General features: G+C 38.2%; 1 protein-coding gene across 1 annotated transcript in view; it reads left to right on the top strand.

Annotated features, from left to right (window-relative positions):
* Positions 1 to 19602, top strand: part of XPO1 (exportin 1) — a 41933-nt gene that overhangs the window by 2321 nt on the left and 20010 nt on the right. The window contains 6 exon segments of the mRNA NM_001290134.1: positions 1991 to 2122; positions 6148 to 6249; positions 10083 to 10155; positions 16188 to 16249; positions 16328 to 16372; positions 16461 to 16642. Coding sequence (NP_001277063.1) covers positions 1997 to 2122; positions 6148 to 6249; positions 10083 to 10155; positions 16188 to 16249; positions 16328 to 16372; positions 16461 to 16642 — 590 coding nt within the window. The 5' untranslated portion in view covers positions 1991 to 1996.

The raw sequence follows: 19602 nt of genomic DNA, 5'->3' as shown, positions 1-19602 counted from the left end.
TTGCTGAAAAAGGCCCAGACCCACGTGTTCTGGCTCTGTGCTAGGAACCATTGAGGTAAAATGTTCTTGTAGTTCAAAAGCTGCTTCACAGGCTCATGCCACAGCCATGAGGGCAGACATGGAGGATGAGGAAGCACGTGTGTCTGGCAGCAGTGTTAATGCTCTGAGCTGTGTTGCCTGTTAATGGGCTAGATTTCTTCCCAGTGCTACTGCTTGTTGCCTCTCTGCCAGGTGAAATTTTTAAGTACCCTTATAAGCAAGAAAAAGGAAATCAGCTTTCACTGCTGTTCTGCTTGCTTCCATACTTAACAGTTCTGAAAACTTTTGGAGTTGTGTGGAGATGTGGTGTAAAATTAATTTTGTTTTCTACTTAATGTTTATTTTCTCGTGTTTTCCTGGGTAGGTGTTGTAAAAAGGTTGATAGGATGATGATGTTAGCCCTTAAAAATGATTACAGTAGTGCAGTAATACTATTTACATGAGTTCTTTTAATGCAAAATACAACAAAAATGTATTTTTTTTACTTTGTTGTGTGTTTGTATCAAAACAAAGCCGTTTGATAATACCTGCAAATATATATACTAAAAATTTTCCCAATGTGCATGTTACTATAGGACTTCCACTTAGCAGTTACTTGAGTCACAGGGTTTTCTTGCTCTTTATTTTTAAGCATAAAATTTAAGTAAGGGATAACATTCATTCTTATTAGCACATGAAGCTGTACAGTAAGAGCAGAATTGACTTCCAGTTTACTCTAAACTATGAGTTGTTCTGGGTCTGTTGATTTCTGTTGATTTTTTTTTTTACTTTGTATATGGGTGTTGTTTCTAGAAGAGTTTCAAATGGTATCTTTTTGAATGCGCCGCAAGATCAAATGTAACTCGTTGAGTGACATTGCAGTTCTCCAGACTTCAGGATATTTTTCAAGTTCAGTATGAAATTTGTACCTCTACAGAAGACTGAAAATGAGGGTGAATGACAGAGAGCTGCTATAGAGAAGGGGTTAGGAAAAAGTGCTTTATTTGCTGGTGACTGTGGGAGGAGAGCACTGCACTTGGTCAGCTGCTGCAGTAGGGGTGGTGATCCAAAAAGAGCAGAGTGGAGTATAACTTCTGATGCACAGCTTTGGGGCTTTTGGCTTGCTTGCTTGCTTACTGTTCGTGAGCACCTTCATCTTCTACCAGTCACTGACTGGTAAGCATCTGTATATGCACGATTGCATACAGCCCACTTGACTGTCTTTTCATAATGCAGGGCTGCTAGGCCTGGGATGAGGAATTGGTACTTGTTTGGCGGTGTTAAGGGCCTGAAAACTGCAGCAGGGTTTTCAGTAGAATTCCGCTAGGTGCTCTAAAGTGGTATGCTTAATTTGCTGTCACTATATCTTGAATGCCTTCAAGCAGGCAGCTTTCTTAATTTCAGCGTTAATTTCTTGCTTCTGTTTAGATAGTTTGTGAGCTGTTTTCCCAAGTATATGAAAAATGATCTCTGTTTAACTTTTACCTAGTACGTAGATAACATTTCACTTCTGTAACTGTTCATTGAAAAGCTTTCGAAACTGGATTTGCAGTTAAGCACTCAAGGCAAGTGTGCACAAAATTCTACTGAGATCACTAGGGTGCATTTTGATTGTAATGATGCTAGACAAAGCTACTATCAAACTTAGTCATTTACAGATATTCAGAGAATAGTAGGGGCTGCTGCCTACTTAATAAAAAATTGCAGCTTGCTTGATTATATAGCTCATCGGTTAGTTAAACTTGCCATTATGTATTGTACCTGCTGAACACCCTGAGAGTTAGGTTAAGGTAGCATTGTATGAATTTTAAGTACAGGTTTGTCCTGGTGCTTGCTTAGCAATGGTAGGATTGTTGTGGCATTCAGTACTGCTAAGATAGCTTGTCTCAATTAAATTATGCTTTAGTGGCAGCACTTTATATGATTACATCTGATAATAATTTTATTGATCAAAAAATCTTTTTTTTTCCAGTAATCTATGCCAGCAATTATGACAATGTTAGCGGACCATGCAGCTCGTCAGCTGCTGGATTTTAATCAGAAACTGGATATCAATCTTTTGGACAATGTGGTGAACTGCTTGTACCATGGAGAAGGTGCACAGGTAACGTGAACTTGGAAGCTATTTTTATGGGCTGTGTTCAACACTGCAGCAGCAAATCAGTTGAGCAAAAGTAATTTACTTGAATAATTAATCTTAATGGATTTTCTCTGTTGGTGACAAGAATATCATTGGTGATTTGTATACCTGCGTTTAAAGTAGTCCTGATGCAGTTAATGTTGAAATGTTAGTTCAGTGTGTTTTTGTTCCTATCATGCCTTTTGTTGTTATAAAAGATGAGCAAGTGCAACTTAGCATGAGCATCTTTACTTGCAGCTCACCCTCTGTACCTGTGTTTCAGGGAAGTCTGAATTACCTGTCACTATTTTGGATGGGATTGTGAAGTCAGAAGCTCAATATTGGCTTCACTGGAGGATTATATTGAAGAGAAAAATATAGTGTTAGGATGTTCATACTTAAAAAGAAGCATACTAGAGGCATTAAGAGAAGATTTTGCCCTTTTATCTATTTTTCCCCTATTATTGTTGGTTTTTTTTCTGTGCAGATTCTTCTCACACTATTCTCTGGCTTTAGTGTGAAGTTTGAGAAGGAGAGTGTGTGCAAACAAACTGTCTTGAAACTGAGTCTCATATTTTGTTGCTTTTATTGATTTCTTGAGCTATGGGGAAAAAGGGCTCAATGTTGAAAGCAAGTGTTGCTACAGGGGTGTTGGCATAGTTTCTTTTATGGCAAGTTTTAATTGTCTGTGCTTAAGAAATTGAGTGTTTCAGTGTCAAGCAACTATTACTGATGTATTATTGTGCAACAGTAAAAAAAAAAATTAATGAGATGAGTAGCTGATGCTTTTCCTTCTCCCCTTCCAACTATTAGAATAAACAAAAATATACTTGTGTGCACTTAGTTTGTGCATTTTTAATCAAAAGCTTGTGTATGTCTTATTAACGTAAATTCCAATGGGCTCTAAAATCCCATGGTTGTTTTTTTGAGACACTTGCAATTTCAGGTCCCTAAATCCCAAGTAGCTACTAGCTGTAGTTCTTAAAATTACCATGTCACAGAAAGCTGCTTCTAGCTTTTGCCTTCAGTAATAGAGACTTCTGAGTACTTGTTCTGTAACTGGCATGTTTGTTTGCTATGCTTACTTAAAATACAGGTGGTGCTTGTAGCGTTCTAAGACTAAAGGATTAACCCTAAATATGATGGGCAAATTGCCATTGTTCTTACACTGGGAGAAGTTGTGTCACTTAAATCAGCCCTTGCTTCATCTTTCCTAGGGTCCCACTCATACTACCAGAGACTTTATCCACTCACAGTTAGCAGTCCCATCATGGAGGGCAACTCCAGTGAGATGATGCCCTTTCTAGATTCCAGCACACAGTTCTTCCCACTCATTTCAACTGTAGGATTCCTGCATCGGAGTTTAGGTCAAATTATTTTAAGTTTTTATACTGGACCCCCTTATTGGTTCTAATACTGGTGATGTATGATAGGATCAAACATCACCCCTTACATGTAGGTTCAGACCAACAGTAACGTTTGGAACTGGGGCCTTCTCATTCCTCATTGGATTCTTCCTTTGTATGCTGGCAGGGATGCACTTCTCGTTAACTTGCTAGTGTCTCCTTCTGCTGAGGGATGAAACTTCCTTATCCTCTGGCTAGAACTGGGGGCCTTCCTTCGTTTAACTTGGTGATAGCCTTAGACTACAAGCTGTGAACTTCAGTAAACTTAGCTACTGATACTAAGCAAGTTCTGTATAAGTACTGCATTACTGGATAAGGATTAAATTTAATTCTTAATGCTGAATAGTTAGTCTAATCTAGTTGTAGGCCAGTTCACTGCCCTACTTCAGCCCAAGGAAGCTGTTAATTGGCAAAAGTGAATTATATAAACTTAGAAATAAATGTACTAATATGTTATATTTTCATGTATACTTGGTTTGCTATTTCAGTTCTTTCCCAAAGACCCAGATATTTTTTCAGTGAATGTCTGTGAGTTTTTACTTTTTTTTTCAAGATAAGTTTAAAAGTTGCTGGAGGGAAAAGCACTTCGCTATAGAGTCTGAAGGCTCTGAACATGTCATGAAAGGAGGCAAGAATAGTAGAATCTGAGAATGCTAACTGTTAAGATACTATAAACAGTATTTCTGGAATGTGAAGAAGTTTGAAATGTGATCTGGATAGCCTATGCTGAACTTGCTTTCAAATGTATTTGTCTTCTTTCCCTTAATTCTTATTTCTGAATATCTCCTCTCTTCTGATTAATTCTTATTACTGCTTGTAAAACTATCTGCAGATGTATCGTAGGCAAATAAAAGCTCCATTCTGTCCTAGACTTGGAGATTTTTTTCTATTTTTAGTTTTTTGTGTATTTTCTAAGAAAGAATGCCCCAACACACGAGTAAGAAGTTTTGAGACCGCTCAAATAGGTGTTTAGCTATACTTATCACAGACGCTTAAATTGCACTGGTTTGTTAGGCTGTCATGTGCTCCAGAGGATTATTTGCTTGCTGACTTTTCCTTTCTGTGGCAACAAAACAGTGAGGCTTCAATCCTGGTTAAGCATTACTGCTTGCATGAAACTACAAGAGCTGCTGTCCAGTCATGTTAGATATTAGTGGGTAAGGGAGTGTACTTTATAGGACCTGGGAGAAGGATATTGACCATGTTTCTTGTTGGTATTGATGCTTGATTCTGTGATATGTCACCAGTATTAGAAGCACTAAGAAGGTTCAGTATAAAAGTGGGCCCAAATTGAGCCTGGAAGTAAGTGATTCTTTCCCTCTCAGTACAACTGAACTAAATCAAAACCGCTGAAATTTTTGCTTCTGTGGAACTTTATGAATATGGCTGTACTGCCTTTTTAAGTAAAAAAAGAATGTGTGTGTGGTATTGCTGTTTATGGCACTTACAAGGGCATGCAGTTCAAAGTCAGTACCGGACTGGGGAATGCTCTACTGCAGTGAACTGTCTTAAGTAGAGATGCTGATATTGCATAGGTACTTCATACATCATTGCTGTTTATTGTTTCAGCTCTGAATTTTTGTTTGATCTCATATTGATTTTGAGTCTTAATGGGGTTTCTGCATTAGGAAAGGAATGTAGGCATTTCCTCTTTTCCCCACCAGCTCAAGTACATTCTTGTAGCTAACTAGAAATCTATGTATCTGTAGTTAAGTTGTAACTGGGGAAGTTAACGGAATTAAAGCAGTTAATGCTTTGAATTGGATCTGCACTGCAGTGAAAGAATGAGTTAAGTTCTGTTAATTGTCACATTACTTGTTTCTTGTAACTTGGTAGGTGTTCATATTATTGGAAGGCAGTGTATGATGCTCGTAGGTGATGCAGTTTGCAGTGGGGTTTGTCAGTACACTGCATCTTTGAAAATGGCTAACATTAGGCTTCCTAAAAAGATGTTTATGAAAATGCAGGCCTGAAAAGGATATCTGAAATGAGTTCAGCTGTTTTTATGTATAATTGGCTCAGATGAGAAGGTTTTGCAAGTTATTGGAGCTGTGATACCTATTTTAATAATTGGCAATGTCAGTCTCAAGGAAAAAACAAAGGATTAGCGTGACCAGCTGGCCTGCTGCCCCCCAGTGAATAGTTCCTGCTTTTGTAAGCTAGTGGATATGTCAGGATTCCTCTCAAGTAGAGAAAATAGACACTTTTGGTTCTGCTCTGTGGTTCTTCAAAATAAAATGAAAAGAAGGCTGAGGTGCCCTTGAATAAAATTTTGTCTAGATTTCTTGAATGGAAGACAGCTTCCATCCCTAGTATACTTTCCTTGTGTGTGTTTTTTTTCACGTTTGGTATTGGTATTAACCATTCAGCATGGAAGTGTGGAAGTGAGTCAGTGATCATCTTGCCCTAGTGCATTTCTTGAATTTGATTGTTAATGAACTGTAATTGTCAGAAGGAAATCTGTAAACCTGTTGCTTCTCATTGTGTTCTAAGTCTTGAATGTGATTTAAAGGTGACAGGTTGTTATTATATTTAATTATATGTTTCCTAAAACAATCCTATGATAAAACTTTTCGGTTTTTTTTCCTGCAAACTTGCTTTTAGCAAAGAATGGCTCAAGAAGTCTTGACTCACTTAAAAGAACATCCTGATGCGTGGACAAGAGTTGATACTATTTTGGAGTTCTCTCAGAATATGAATACCAAAGTAAGCAAAACAACTTTTATTTATTTGGCTTTCATCTTTCTTCCACTCATGAACTTTGAGGAAGGTATCTCATTTTTAGCCATAGACTCTTGATTCAAACCACGTTTTCATTGTCTTATTCTCAAAGGTGGCTTTAAACAGAAACTACAAATGGACAAAATATTTAACTCTCCTTTTATGTTCACGAGGGTATTTCTCCTTTTTAAGAAGGAGGAGAAAGAAAATAAGGAAGAGCTGAATTGGAAATAGTTTTTTTGTTTGTTTTTTTTTCAAGGCACATACACAAGGTAATACCAGTTCAAAGACTGGTAGGCTTTAGGAGACTTCTCATGTTTTGTTCTTGGTTAAGTGCTTGGCTGTCTTTGATGTGAATGAGAGCCATATGCATGTAACTGAGGAGATAATTTGTCCCTAAGTGTACTGACAACAAAGTAGAAACCATATTAGGCCACTGTTGTGAGCAGTTGATGAAAGTTAAGCACCTCAAACTCTTTGTAGTATGAGATTAGTCTTTACTAATACAGATAACAAACTTGTTTTGTACTGGTATTGTAAATCCATCCATCATGATAGTGTCGAAAAGGGATAGCATTCAGTTTTTGACTATACCTTTACAGGTTTTACCTTAGAATAAGACTTCTGAGGTTTGAACAGAAAAGTTGATTGAAATGTTTCCACTGTCTTAAGCTTGATGGTTATTATCCGAAGTAATTGATAGGCATGATTTTCTGCTTGACACACACTGTATTTGAACAGAAAATAATGGTGGTTGGATGGTCTCTGAATTCAGGAGATACTCATGAAACAGTTCAATTCTTTTCATTGCTTTAAAGCTTAGGAAAAAAGAATTTAAAGGACTTCCTCAAAGTGCTGACCTTTAAGTAACAGTATTTGCCTGTTTGCTTGCCTGGTAAACTTTGCTTATTATACTGACAGACATTACTAATTTTTAAGTTGATTTACCAACAGTATTTTTAAAAACTCAAATTTGTCTTGTGAAAAATGAGATGATTTGAGGAACAGAAAGAAAGCAACAGGTAAAGAATTCTTCCATTTACATAAATTGCAAATGATTTGGTGCTAAATTTATGCACTATGACATTTGGCTTTTATGCAATCATATTTTTTCTTTAATTAAAGCTGTTAACACTACCTGATATTAATCACAATGTTCCATTATGTTGATTGCTTGTAATAGGAAGAAAAGGGGTGTCTTCCTGTGCAACTGACACAGCTAGGCTTTGACGGCAGGCCTCCACAAGGTCTACCCTTTTGATTCCCTTTAACTGAATTCTGTTCATCAATTGTTTTTGTTTCTTGGGAGGTGGGAGGGAGGGGATTTGGTGCATAGAGTAAGTAATAAGGGTATCAGAAATTTCTACCATAGGGATCATTTTTTAGGGTTTCTTTCAGTCTTTGCTGTTACCTGTCCCTCATCTTCATAACTTGTCTGTGAATTGCTACTAAACAATTAGAAATAAACTAAGAGAAAATGCATATTGGAAAGGCTTCTGTTTTATGCTGAGTTTAAATGTGTTTATATGTATTGTTTGATGACTTAAAAATACCTCTGATACTTCAGATGGCAGAACATAAAATTGACATCAGTGACTTTTTTTGGACATTTTGGTACTTGCTCATTATGACGATAACACAAATTTTTGCAGCTGCTATATTAAATGTAACTTCAATTTAAAAACAGCAGCAACAACAAAAAAACCCACACCATATTTATAATACAATATGACAAGGAGGATGCATGAGTAGAGGTCATTTATGGTGATTTTATTACTGTTCCCATTTCATTTCCCTCACAAGTATTATAATTGAACCTAATACCACAGGTGAGAGGAGATGAACAAGAGACTAACAGAAGGCAGAACTCAAATCACGTGTGCAAAAATCTGTAGAAATGTAGACAGCCTTATGGCTTTTAAGTACGTGATTCTGAATTGGATACTTAGGTGCATAATGGGGAAAAGGTGTGGCAACTTTCATTAAAGAAAAGGACAGACATCTCTAGCACTTAATGAAATTCTAAGGGAGAAAAAAGGCTGAAGATGAATTCTGCCCTTAATTTCTAAAAAATTTCTTAACTCTTCTAAAATGAAAGTAAACTTGCCATTCTGATTTTAAAGTCAATTAAGTTGACTTGTAGAAAATAATGTTTGGAAGCAAACAGCGTTTTTGCTTAACTGTTAAATGGAAAGCCTGTTAATATGTGTGCCTGTATAAGCTAGAAATAAAATAACTAGCTTCTGCTTCAGGAAAGTTAATCCTGTCTTATTAGTCATACCCCCAAGGTTGTTAGAAGCTTTTGTAAATGTTTTGTATTTTTAGTGTAGATCAGGTACAAAATGGCATTTATAAATCTATGGCAGTGACTATGAAGTCACTGCCTATGAAACATTTTACTTAAACAGCTTTCATACATTTTTCTGTATGAACACTCCCTTGATTTAATTTAGCTTTTATGTTTAATAACTGTTGTAAACTTACAGATTAAAATCCAGTTCATAAACTTTATTGTTTACATTGTCAAGGTATTTTTTCTTCAATTTTCATAATTTCAGTTTTTTTCTCTGTACCCCAACGTCTTGAAAGATGGCACTGGTTTGCAAGTCCAGGATCTGCACATGAAACTAGTGGAAGTTTCTGGGTCACAGAGGGAAGCATGTGGGGAATGTAGGTTATGTTAAGATGAAAACAGCAAAGATTTTAATAAAACAATGTAGTTTGGGACAACCTACATTGTGGTTTGTTCTCTGTTGTTTCTTTTGTGTTGTTTTTGTTTTGCTTTTTATTAAGCTGAAGTCAATGTGATCCCTTTGGTTGAAATGTTAATGATCCTACTTCATATAACAACTAACCATTTTAAAGAAGAACTCTTATTCTCAGCCAAACTTATAACTGTATAAACATGAATTTACCTTTCAGGTATTGATGTGATTTATTCTTCCTAATCTTATGCTGATAAAATTATTGCAAAATTCCTCGTCTCCTTTTCTCTGCTGTCTATTCATGTTAATGGGGTTTTATGTTCCTTGATCACATCAGAACTTCTTTCCCTGTTACTGTGAGTTGACAGTAGGGACAAATGGGCAGAGGGAGTGGCCTTACCAGTTCCTTTGCAAATATAATATTTTCAGCTAAGAACCTAGGAAGGAATTCCTGAAAGGTTTAAAAAAAAAAAAAAAAAGAATTTCCAAGAACTTACGCATATTTTTTGACTGAGCACAAAAGTTCATCTTTAAATAGTAGAAATAGCTGCCATATTGGGGTGGGTATTGAAATTGAATAAACCTGTGGGTTGTCTTGCTGTTCCTAAAGTAACACACCAGTGAAATTCAGGAAATACTTTCCTTAGAAAGTGCCAGCATCTAAACATGTGATGATAAGACATGGTTTTTTTTTATTTATTTTTTTCAGCTCTTAGAGGAATGATAGGAAACTTGAGACCGTCCAAGCTGCTAAATATTTTAGGAGCCTGGTTGTGATAGTATTTGAACATATGGACAGTCATTTATGATGCAAATTCATATCTGGCTGCTACTTCCTCCTTTCCAGATGGCCAAAATTGTCTACCAGAGAGCTTTTTTCTTTTTTTTTCCTCCTGGTGTGAGCATGATCAAACAGCAGGATTTAGTATAGCAAAAATAAAATGAAAAAAAATGCATGAAACTTGAGTAAATGGGTGAATAGACATATTCAATAGGTTTTTTTAGTTTAATTCTGAAAGTCTTAGATGTTACATGTGAATGATTGAATGAAAATCCTGACAGTGAGTTAATCCTACAGTAACATGCTCACATTTTACTCTTCTCCAATTTCAGTATTATGGACTGCAAATCTTGGAAAATGTGATAAAAACAAGATGGAAGATTCTTCCGAGGAACCAGTGTGAAGGTAGGAAAAGATTTTTGTTTACCTCTTCCATTTGTGTTTTGCCTTTTCCTCTTAGGTTTTTAGTTGATACTTAGAACATGGAAATAATTTTCAAGTTTTCAAGCACCATTTGGCTTTTTGTCACAAAGTAAGGCTGTCTGCTTTCCTGTATCACACTGTCTTGCCCTTTTGCAGTAGTGATTTCACTAGTATGGTGGGCACCTAAAATTCTGTAAGCATTATAGGAAGGTAAAACATCAACTGATGCTTTTTGAAACACCACTGCTGAAGTGATGCATTGATCTGTGGGTCCGACTTGATCTGAAGAGGTCTAACCTTTGGAAGCTTCTGGAGCTGGCTTCTGGCTTTGACGTTGAAGTTTGGATTCTCTGTATTTGACAGTCTTCAGCCTGTCTTGGCTATATGCTCAGCTCCACCAATGTACTCTTAATAATTTTTTTATAGACTATGGTGTAACTGGTAGCATATGCTGATTTGACTTCAAACTTCTGAACAATCAATTATTTTAGAATAGTAAGAGTTTGGGCAGTGTTTCTCAGGCAGATGATTTGATTTTTTTTGGGTGGTCCTCTGTGGAGCAGGACTCAAATTCTTGTGGTTCCCTACCAACTCAGGATATTCTATGACTATTTTCTTTCCTCTTTTATGCCTTGCAGTATGTGTTGAATAGCAAGAGGTTTGTTAGAGTAAATGGAGATGCCTCTTTTGTAGGATTAATGCATGTTCACAAAGCTTTCTGTCAAGTCATGAAACAGATTTCAGAACACTAAGAATAACTACTTTCAAAACTTGTCACCGTTCTATACTTGGTCGTCTTTATTAAATACTATTTTCAGAACTCATTAATTGAATTTCCATGTTCTGCTGTGAGCTGTTTTTAACATTGTGAAGATGTGATCAGAAGTTTCACTGCCAGTTTATTGATGGAAATGTAATAGTAAATGTCAGTGAAAATACATTTTTGGAGAGGGAGGTTTTAATGTTTCAGGTTATTTTCATTATCTCCATTAAAGGAGGGGCAGATGTAGCTTAGCTCTTGAAAAGGTTTCACTTAGATTCTATTAGAAGCAGCCTTACAGACTTCTTGGAAAAAACTAAAGGCTTAAACAAAATCGTGCCTTTTTGAGAAACTGGGGGAGAGCCCTGAAGTTACCTTCTGTTTGCACTTCAAAATTTCATGTATTTCCATCTATTTTCCTGAGTATGAACACTTACCTTCAGCATTTGGAAGTTGTTCTCACAAAGTTTTTGGCTGTTGGAACAAAGCAGTCAATAGGTTGAATGAGTTATGGTCAGGAAGATATAGTCAAATAGGGGAAGTTGAAGAGAGACTTATTTGATAGTTTGGGACTAAACAAGTGCCAAAAATAGAGTACACAAGTGATTTCAAGTTTTTAAAAATACTTAATGCGTAGAATGGATGATAAGTGGTGGTGCTGAGGTGATGCTTGGCTGTGCGTTGGATCATATTATCACATCTGGATTGCAGATGCTAAATTATGCATATGTAACTTAGGCATCACTTCCAGAATTTGAGATGGTATTTTATATTTTTATTTCACTTTTGCTAGGCATGGTAATATTGTTGGACTAGTTGTGATCATCTGAGCAGATGCAGTAAGTAGTTGAATACATTACAAGATAAAATTACTGTCTGAAGTATTGTAATCACCTGATGATAACTTACTCAAAGTGTTCTGTTTTTACTTTCCCTGCCTTTTGTGCTTCTGAAGATGACAGAAGAAAAAGGTATCCTTCATCCCAACAGATATGTATCTTCTAGTAAAATCTTCCAGCATGTTTTCACAAGCCAAAGTGAAATTGTAAAATTCACTTGTGGGAGAAATCAGTCAGGTTGCCTTTAATTCTGGTTTTTCCTTCACATCAGTAGAAGAGCAGCCAAACGCTTAGCGTACCATGATATTTGATCCATGTTGGCCTTGAGGTTCTTGTTTGAGCTAGTCTTTGGTCATAGTTGCTGGGATTTTGTTTTTATTATGCTGGCTGGTGGAAGGTAATTGCTCTTAGTTTATTTAATTCTTTAATTAGCTGGGAGATGAGAAGACTGGTTGAATAAAGGTTTGACTCCTTTGGTTGGCAGTGTTTTTTCTGGTTTGAAGTGTAACTAGTAAAACAGAGGATGCAGGAAACCAAAATTCAGTGTAACAACGTAACGCTTTGTAACAAAGCCCTTTACAAATCAGTGAATTCTGTTTGTCTTAGTTTGTAAACTTCCTATATCTGATTCAGTTGGTCTGGTAAACACAGCTGAAAAACCTTTATTTTGCTATGGAGGAACTAAATCAATTTATTACAAAGTAGTAGTCTTTAGTTGCACTAGCGGTGCTTATCAGTTGATGTGAAGTGTAGATCTGACTTGAGCATCAATGATGTAAAAAGACAAGCTGTCTGAAAATCCTGGAGAAATAAACAAATGTCAGTAATTACAGAACCTGAACCCTATAATCTTTCTTTTGAGATTTTGTCTTAACTGTACATGGAGTTATACGTTGAAATATCTTTTTGAGCCTTGAAGTTAGCCAGGATTTTGTTACCACTTCTGGTTCAGCACTGGGAGGTTTTAACTCCAGCCTAGGATCTCAAATATAAGCAGCGAAATGAGCTTTCTTCAGAAGATGTTCTTCAGATATGAATCTCCATTACTAAATTTGCTTTTAATTTTAAGCTCTTCTGGCCCTGTTGCCAGACCTGTTACTCCTCTATTGTAGAGTTGGTGTTTGAATAGTACGATGGGTGTGATTTGATTAATGTACTGTGGTCTCAGTAGGATTTTCTCTTATTGTGTGAAAACCTGCCCAGAAATAAAAAGCTTCTTGGTCTTACAATTCAGTGATACACTTCATTAATGAAATTCTGTTCCTGTGAACAGAGAAAGCTTGTCTGGAGTGTTTTGAGTCGGAATGGATAAGCACTTCCTTGTTATGAAACTTGATCTGATTGTACAAATTTTCTCATTTTCAAATGGAAAAGATACTTGACGTGTTTGGAGAGATGATGTTTAGTGGCTCATAGGAAGGTCCTGGAGTTAAGTACAAAGCTTTAGCAGTAACTTAAGCCACTGCAGAAAAGATTTTTCTGTGTGGTGATTAGATAACTTAATGGATATTTCTGGCATTAGGAGATGGTTTTTGATTCTCTGTGCAATGAAGGGGGAATTATATACATGACACTACTGCAGCACAGTGGGGAGGGTGTCAATGGAAACATATGTCCTTTAGGCCCTCTTTAAGAATTTTAATCAACTTCTATTTTTCTGTTGAAAAGCAGATAAAAATTGTTCATGTTCACAGTTACTAGGCATCTTTGAGATGTGAATGGAAACCATTGTTTGTCAAGACTGAAAATAAATGGTACTTAAACTGTGTAAGCAGTTCCAAAACATGATCAAATAAATGTATGCTTGAATGCATATGAACCTCAATGGAAGGATCAATTCTGCTTTACATTTTAAAATTCCATTTTTGACTGCCAAGTATTGTTAGGTTCTTTCATTGGATTGTCCACTTGTTCTACTTAGGCATCTTAATCTTTAAGCAGAAAATATGCTAATTTTAATAAATGACTATGAACATGCATCTGTGGCACCAACTTGCAGACACTTTTTGGATGTAGTTTGTGTCCAGTGGTTGCATAAAAGGATGTATTTGTTTGTTTTCAGGTAACCACTTAAGATTTGGATTAGCTACAGCTGTGTATGTACTGATAACATGCTAGAATTCTGTTACGATAGGAACTGCTCTGGGGTCGTGGCCCAGATTGAGATATAATTGCTTCTGCAAGCATATCCTATGATGAAACTAGGATATTTCATATTTGTCAGTTTAGACAGACTGCAGAATGTAGTAATGTGATTGTGATGTTCCTCTCTTCTTGCTCTGACAGTTTAGCTTGATTGGCCTGTGAAAATGCTTTTCTTCAGAAAGTGGTTCACTTGTTACCTGTATGTCTCCCTCTGCAGAGGAGCTGCTTTCGTGCGAGGACTGCAATATGCAGTACTGGTCCAGGAAGTTTGGAAGGGCCTTGAAAGAGAGCTATAGTTGCTGAGTTCTGTCAGTGTCCTTGTTCTCTCCTTTTTGCATTTTGCTTACCAGAAAAATCTAACAGCAGCACTATTCCAGGCCTTCTGACAATGACCTGGTGTCGAGTCTTAGCAATAATTAGAACATTTCTTGTTGATGAGGCTTGGCTGACATACTGGTTAACTACTGTGGGACACAAGGAGGAGGAACACTGCCTCTAAGGCAGTACTGGAGTGAGGCTGGCAGAAGGTGGCTTCCAAACAATTTTAAAATGAACTGGACTTTTTGTTAACCAGTTTTCTACTATTTGAGCCTACGAACAACTCCATGACCAGGAGCTAGGACTGTGGGTTCTGTCTCAACGATGGTGTTTGCATCTTATCTGTGGAATGATTATAAAAAAAAAAAACAGAGCTGTTAAATATAAAGCAGAAACTATATTCTTTCTTAACTTAAAGGAAAAAATAAGTAATTACATGAAAAATGCAACTTAAGCCAAAAAGGAAAAAAAAAAGTTAGATTTCAGTAGCTGCTACATTTGAGGGATTAAAAATGTGACCGTTGCCTGAATGAATGAAAGAGCTCAGAAGCCTACAGTGTGACATTTGAAAACTGTCAAGCCTTTTAGATTGCCTTTTGAGCTGTGGTTGCCACTTTTTTTCAGCAGATAAGCTTTGGAGCTGAGCAACTATTTCCATCTGCAGATGTTTTCAAGGTTGGATTGATGGTAGCATGGCACTGAGGTTGTAGATGAACTGTTGAATTCTATTAGTGCAGCAAGATTTAAAATAAAAAATAGGCAACTTTGATGTCAGGACAACATTCTTGTGAACAACATTCACTCTCAAATTCTTTTTAGAATGAAGAGAGTTGCAACAAGTTGAATTCTCTCAGTAGTTTGACAGACGAATAGTTTAGCTTCTGGCACTGCACACTTTTTACATACTTATTTGGGTGCTTCAACATTTCAGAGTGTGAGTTTTTTTGGGTTCTTCTGAGAGGGAAGGTAAATGATGCCAGGCTAAGACCAGTGCTTGATAATGATATATTTTGTTATCAAGTATTCTTCTGGATTATTGTGTATTGATCCTTGCTGATAACGATGAAGAGCTTAATTTGCTATCAGAAAAACCTGCAGAGCAGCTGCTGTGTGGTATACTTCTAATTGCATAACTTCCAGATGTGTTGCTTCCAAATTTCTTGAAAATGCAATTAAAAACTGAATGAACTATTAATTTTGCTCAGGCCCAGAACACAAAAAATGACCAATTCTTCTGAACTATTAGGAACATTTTATAATGTAGAGTAGTGGCTAGGGGAAAAACGAAATTTCATAAAATAAGGCATTCATTTTAGTTAGCTGTTAACTTCAAAAAATAATAATCTGTGTTGTGTCTGTATTGTTGACTATCTCATTGAAGAAATGATACATCAACTAGATTTTGGCTTAATTAGGTATGAACATATATACTCTAAAACATAAGTTTCCAACCTGTTTGCCTGCACTGCGTTCAGTGAAGAGCAATTGTCTTGAGCCACATAGAAAATATATAGTTAATGTATACAATTAGCAAAACTACTTCTATTTTCTTAAATTGTGAGCTTTGTGAAGGCATCGATAACTAAAACATCTCTCAGCACCGCATGAGGGATTTATGTTCTGCAGTGAATATATTCTTATTTAACTATTAATCTTGAACTTTTTTTATTTTATTAAATAATTTAATAAGAAAACTTATCTGCCTGTGTAAAAGCAAAAACACGTGCCTTCACAGATGCACATGTAAATAGGCTGAAATATTATCAGCAATAACAGTATTTTACTTGCCAGTCAGCACAAGCACATGTAACATGTAACGTGGGTTTTGAGTCAACTCAGTTAGCGTTGCATTGCACACTTATACACTTGTTTTAATGATATGGCAACAATCTAGAGTCAAACATTATTTGTGACATCTGGCTTAGTTAAAATATTTCCCAATTCCTCTGCAGGTATAAAAAAGTATGTTGTTGGCCTAATTATCAAGACATCATCTGATCCAACATGTGTAGAAGTAAGTGAATTCTTTCAGGGGAAAAAAAGAGAGGTAAAAATACTATGCATAATCTGACTTGTCTTTTCCATTTTCCAGAAAGAGAAGGTGTATATTGGGAAACTGAACATGATTCTTGTTCAGGTAAGCTGGAGTTCAGGAAGCATTAAATCTTGTCATAAAGTATTTGGTTTTGCTTAAGTACCTAACATAGGGGTGTTTCACTTTTCAGATTCTGAAACAGGAATGGCCAAAGCACTGGCCAACTTTTATAAGTGATATTGTAGGAGCAAGCAGGACTAGTGAAAGCCTTTGTCAGAACAACATGGTGATCCTTAAACTACTGAGTGAAGAAGTGTTTGATTTTTCCAGTGGCCAGATAACTCAAGTGAAAGCAAAACATTTGAAAGACAGGCAAGTATAATATTTAATATATCCCTGATAAATAGTGCATACTTTGCTCGCTGGCAGATAGTTTCTCTTGTTAGGAAGTTTTCAGTAAAAGGATGGATCTAATTTTATAGCTGAGATTTAAGTGACTTACTGACTTATTTTTTTTCTTCCTCCTTTAAAACAGTACAGTTGGGTGGGACCAGACTTAGTTTATACATATATTTCTGCATTATTGCAACTGCCTCATCTGATGGATGGTCATGGAATTGTAGAATGGTTTGGGTTGGAAGTGACCCTTAAGATCATCTAGTTCCAACCCTCCTGCTATTGGCAGGGACAGATCCCTCTAGAGCAGGTTGCTCACAGCCCCATCCAGCCTGGCTTTGAACACCTCCAGGGAAGGGGCATCCGTAACCTGACTGGGCATCCTCTTCCAATGTCTACCCCCCCTCACAGTAAAGAATTTCTTCCTAGTATCTAGTTTAAATTTACCCTTTTCCAATTGAAAGCCATTAGCTTCTCATCCTGTTGCTGCTTGCCCTTACAGAGAGTCTTGCTCCAGCTTTCCTTATAGGCCCCCTTCAGGTACGTTCCAAGGTCCCCTCGGAGCTCTCTCAGCCTGTCCTCCTAAGGGAGGTGCTCCAGCCCTCTGATTATCTTTGTGGCCCTTCTCTGGACCCACTCCAACAACTCCCATGTTCTTCTTGTGTTGGGAGCTTCATATCTGGGCACACTACTCCAGGTGGCGTCTCACGAGCAGAGTAGAGGAGCAGAATCACCTCCCTTGACCTGCTGATCACACTTGTCTTGATGCAGCCCAGGATACAGTTGGCCTTTTGGGCTGCAAGCACACACTGCTGGCTCACGTTGAATCTTTCATCAACCAATACTCCCAAATCTGTCTCCTCAGGGCTGCTCTGAAGCCATTCTCTGCCCAGCCTGTATCTGTGCTTGGGGTTGCTCTGACCCAGGTGCAGGACTTGGCCTTGTTGAACTTCATGAGCTTGGCATGAGCCCACCTCTGGAGCCTGTCCAGGTCCCTCTGGATATCATCCCTTTCCTCTAGCTTGTCAACTGCATCACTCAGCTTGGTGTCATCTGCAAACTTGCTGAGGATGCACTTGATCCCCCTGCCCATGTTGCTTCTCTTAAATAACACTGGTCTCAGAACCGGTTCTGAAGGAATGCCACTTGCCACCAGTCTCCACTTGGACATTGAACTGTTGACCGCAACTGTCTGAGTGCGAACTGCATCCAGCCAGTTCCCTCTCCAGCGAGTTGTCTATCCATCAAATCCATTTTTCTCCAGCTTGGTGACTGGGATGTCGTGCGAGACTGTGTCAGACGCTTTGCACAAGTCCGGCTGGATGACGTCAGTTGCTTTTCCTTTATCCACTGGTGCTGTAACTCCATCATAAAAGGCCACCAAGTTTGTCAGGCATGACTTGCCCTTGGTGAAGCCGTGTTGGTTACCACCAGTCACCTTGTCTTTATTTTCCATGTGCTGTAGTAGGGCCTTCAGGAGGATTTGCTCCACGATCTTGCCAGGCACAGAGGTGAGGCTGACTGGCCTGCAGTTCCCTGGATCTTGTTTGTTTGTTTGTTTTAACTTACTGAAAATGAGGATTATGTTTCCCCTTTCCCAGTCGGTGGGAGCTTCACCAGACTGCCACAACCTTTCAAATGTGATGGATAGCAGCTTGGCAACTTCATTTGCCAGTTCCCTCAGAACTCCTGGATAGATCCCATCGGGTCCCATGGACTTGCGCGCCTTCACAGGTTCTTTAGATGGTCTTGAACCTGATCTTCACTTAGAGCAGGCAGATCTTCCTTCTCCAAGTTCTTACCATTGCTTTCTGCATCTTGGGTGATGTGGCTAGAGCCCTTGCTGGTGAAAACTGAGGCAAGGAAGGCACTCAGTACCTCATTTTTCTGTTTCCCCTTCTGACCAGGTCTCCAGTTTCCTTCCGGAGAGGGCCCACACTTTCCCTGACCGTCTTTTTTTCTTTCTTTTTTTTTTTTTTTTTTAAATCACTGATATACCTGTAGAATTTCTTCTTGTTCACCTATATGTCCCTGGCTAGATTTAATTCTGTTTGGGTTTTAGCTTTCCTCATCTGATCACTGGCTGCTCAGACGACTTCTCTGTAGTCCTCCCAGGTAATCTGTTCCTGCTTCCACTCCATACAGACTTCCTTTTTGGGCTTAAGTAAGTCCAGAAGCTTGTTGATCCACGGAGGCCTCCTGGCATTCTTGCCTGCCTTCCTTTCTCTTGGGGTGTGCTGCTTCTGGGCTTGGAGGAAGTGGTCCTTGAATACAGACCAGCTTTCGTGGGCCCCTCTTCCCTCCAGGATTTTATCCTATGTCTCCCTGCTAAGCAGGTCCCCGAAGAGTTCAGAGTCTGCTCTCCTGAAGTCCAGCATAGCAAGCTTGTTGCCCTAAGGATTTTGTATTCCACCACCCTAAGGATTTTGTATTCCACCATTTTGTGGTCAGTACAGCCAGGGCCACCCTTGAGCTTCACGTTACTCACCAGCTCCTCCTTTGTGAGGACAAGGTCCAGCATAGCACCCTCTCTCATGGGTTCCTGTACTACTTGGAAGAGGGACTTGCCATCAACACTTTCCAGAAACCTCTTCGATTTCTGGTGCACTGCTGTGTTGTCCTTCCAACAGATACCAGGGTGGCTGAAGCCCCCCATGAGAACCATGTTTTGTGAATATGAAACTGCTCCTATCCGTTTATAGAGGGATACCACTTGGTCTTCCTTTAGCAGACTTCCCCTAGGATATCTCCTTCCTCTGCCTTCCCTTTAACCCTAATCCATAAGCTCTCTCATCTGTCCCCAGGTGGAGCTCCATGGACTCCAGGTGGTCAGTGATGTAGAGGGCAACACCCCTTCCCCCTTTTCCCCTCCCAGTCTTTCCTGAATAGTTTATACCCATCTATTCCTACATTCCAGTCATGAGAGTCATCCCATC

Source organism: Gallus gallus, chromosome 3 (assembly GCF_016699485.2).
Source record: "Gallus gallus isolate bGalGal1 chromosome 3, bGalGal1.mat.broiler.GRCg7b, whole genome shotgun sequence".
Taxonomy (NCBI): Eukaryota; Metazoa; Chordata; class Aves; order Galliformes; family Phasianidae; genus Gallus; species Gallus gallus.
This window is presented reverse-complemented; position numbering and strand designations above follow the sequence as displayed.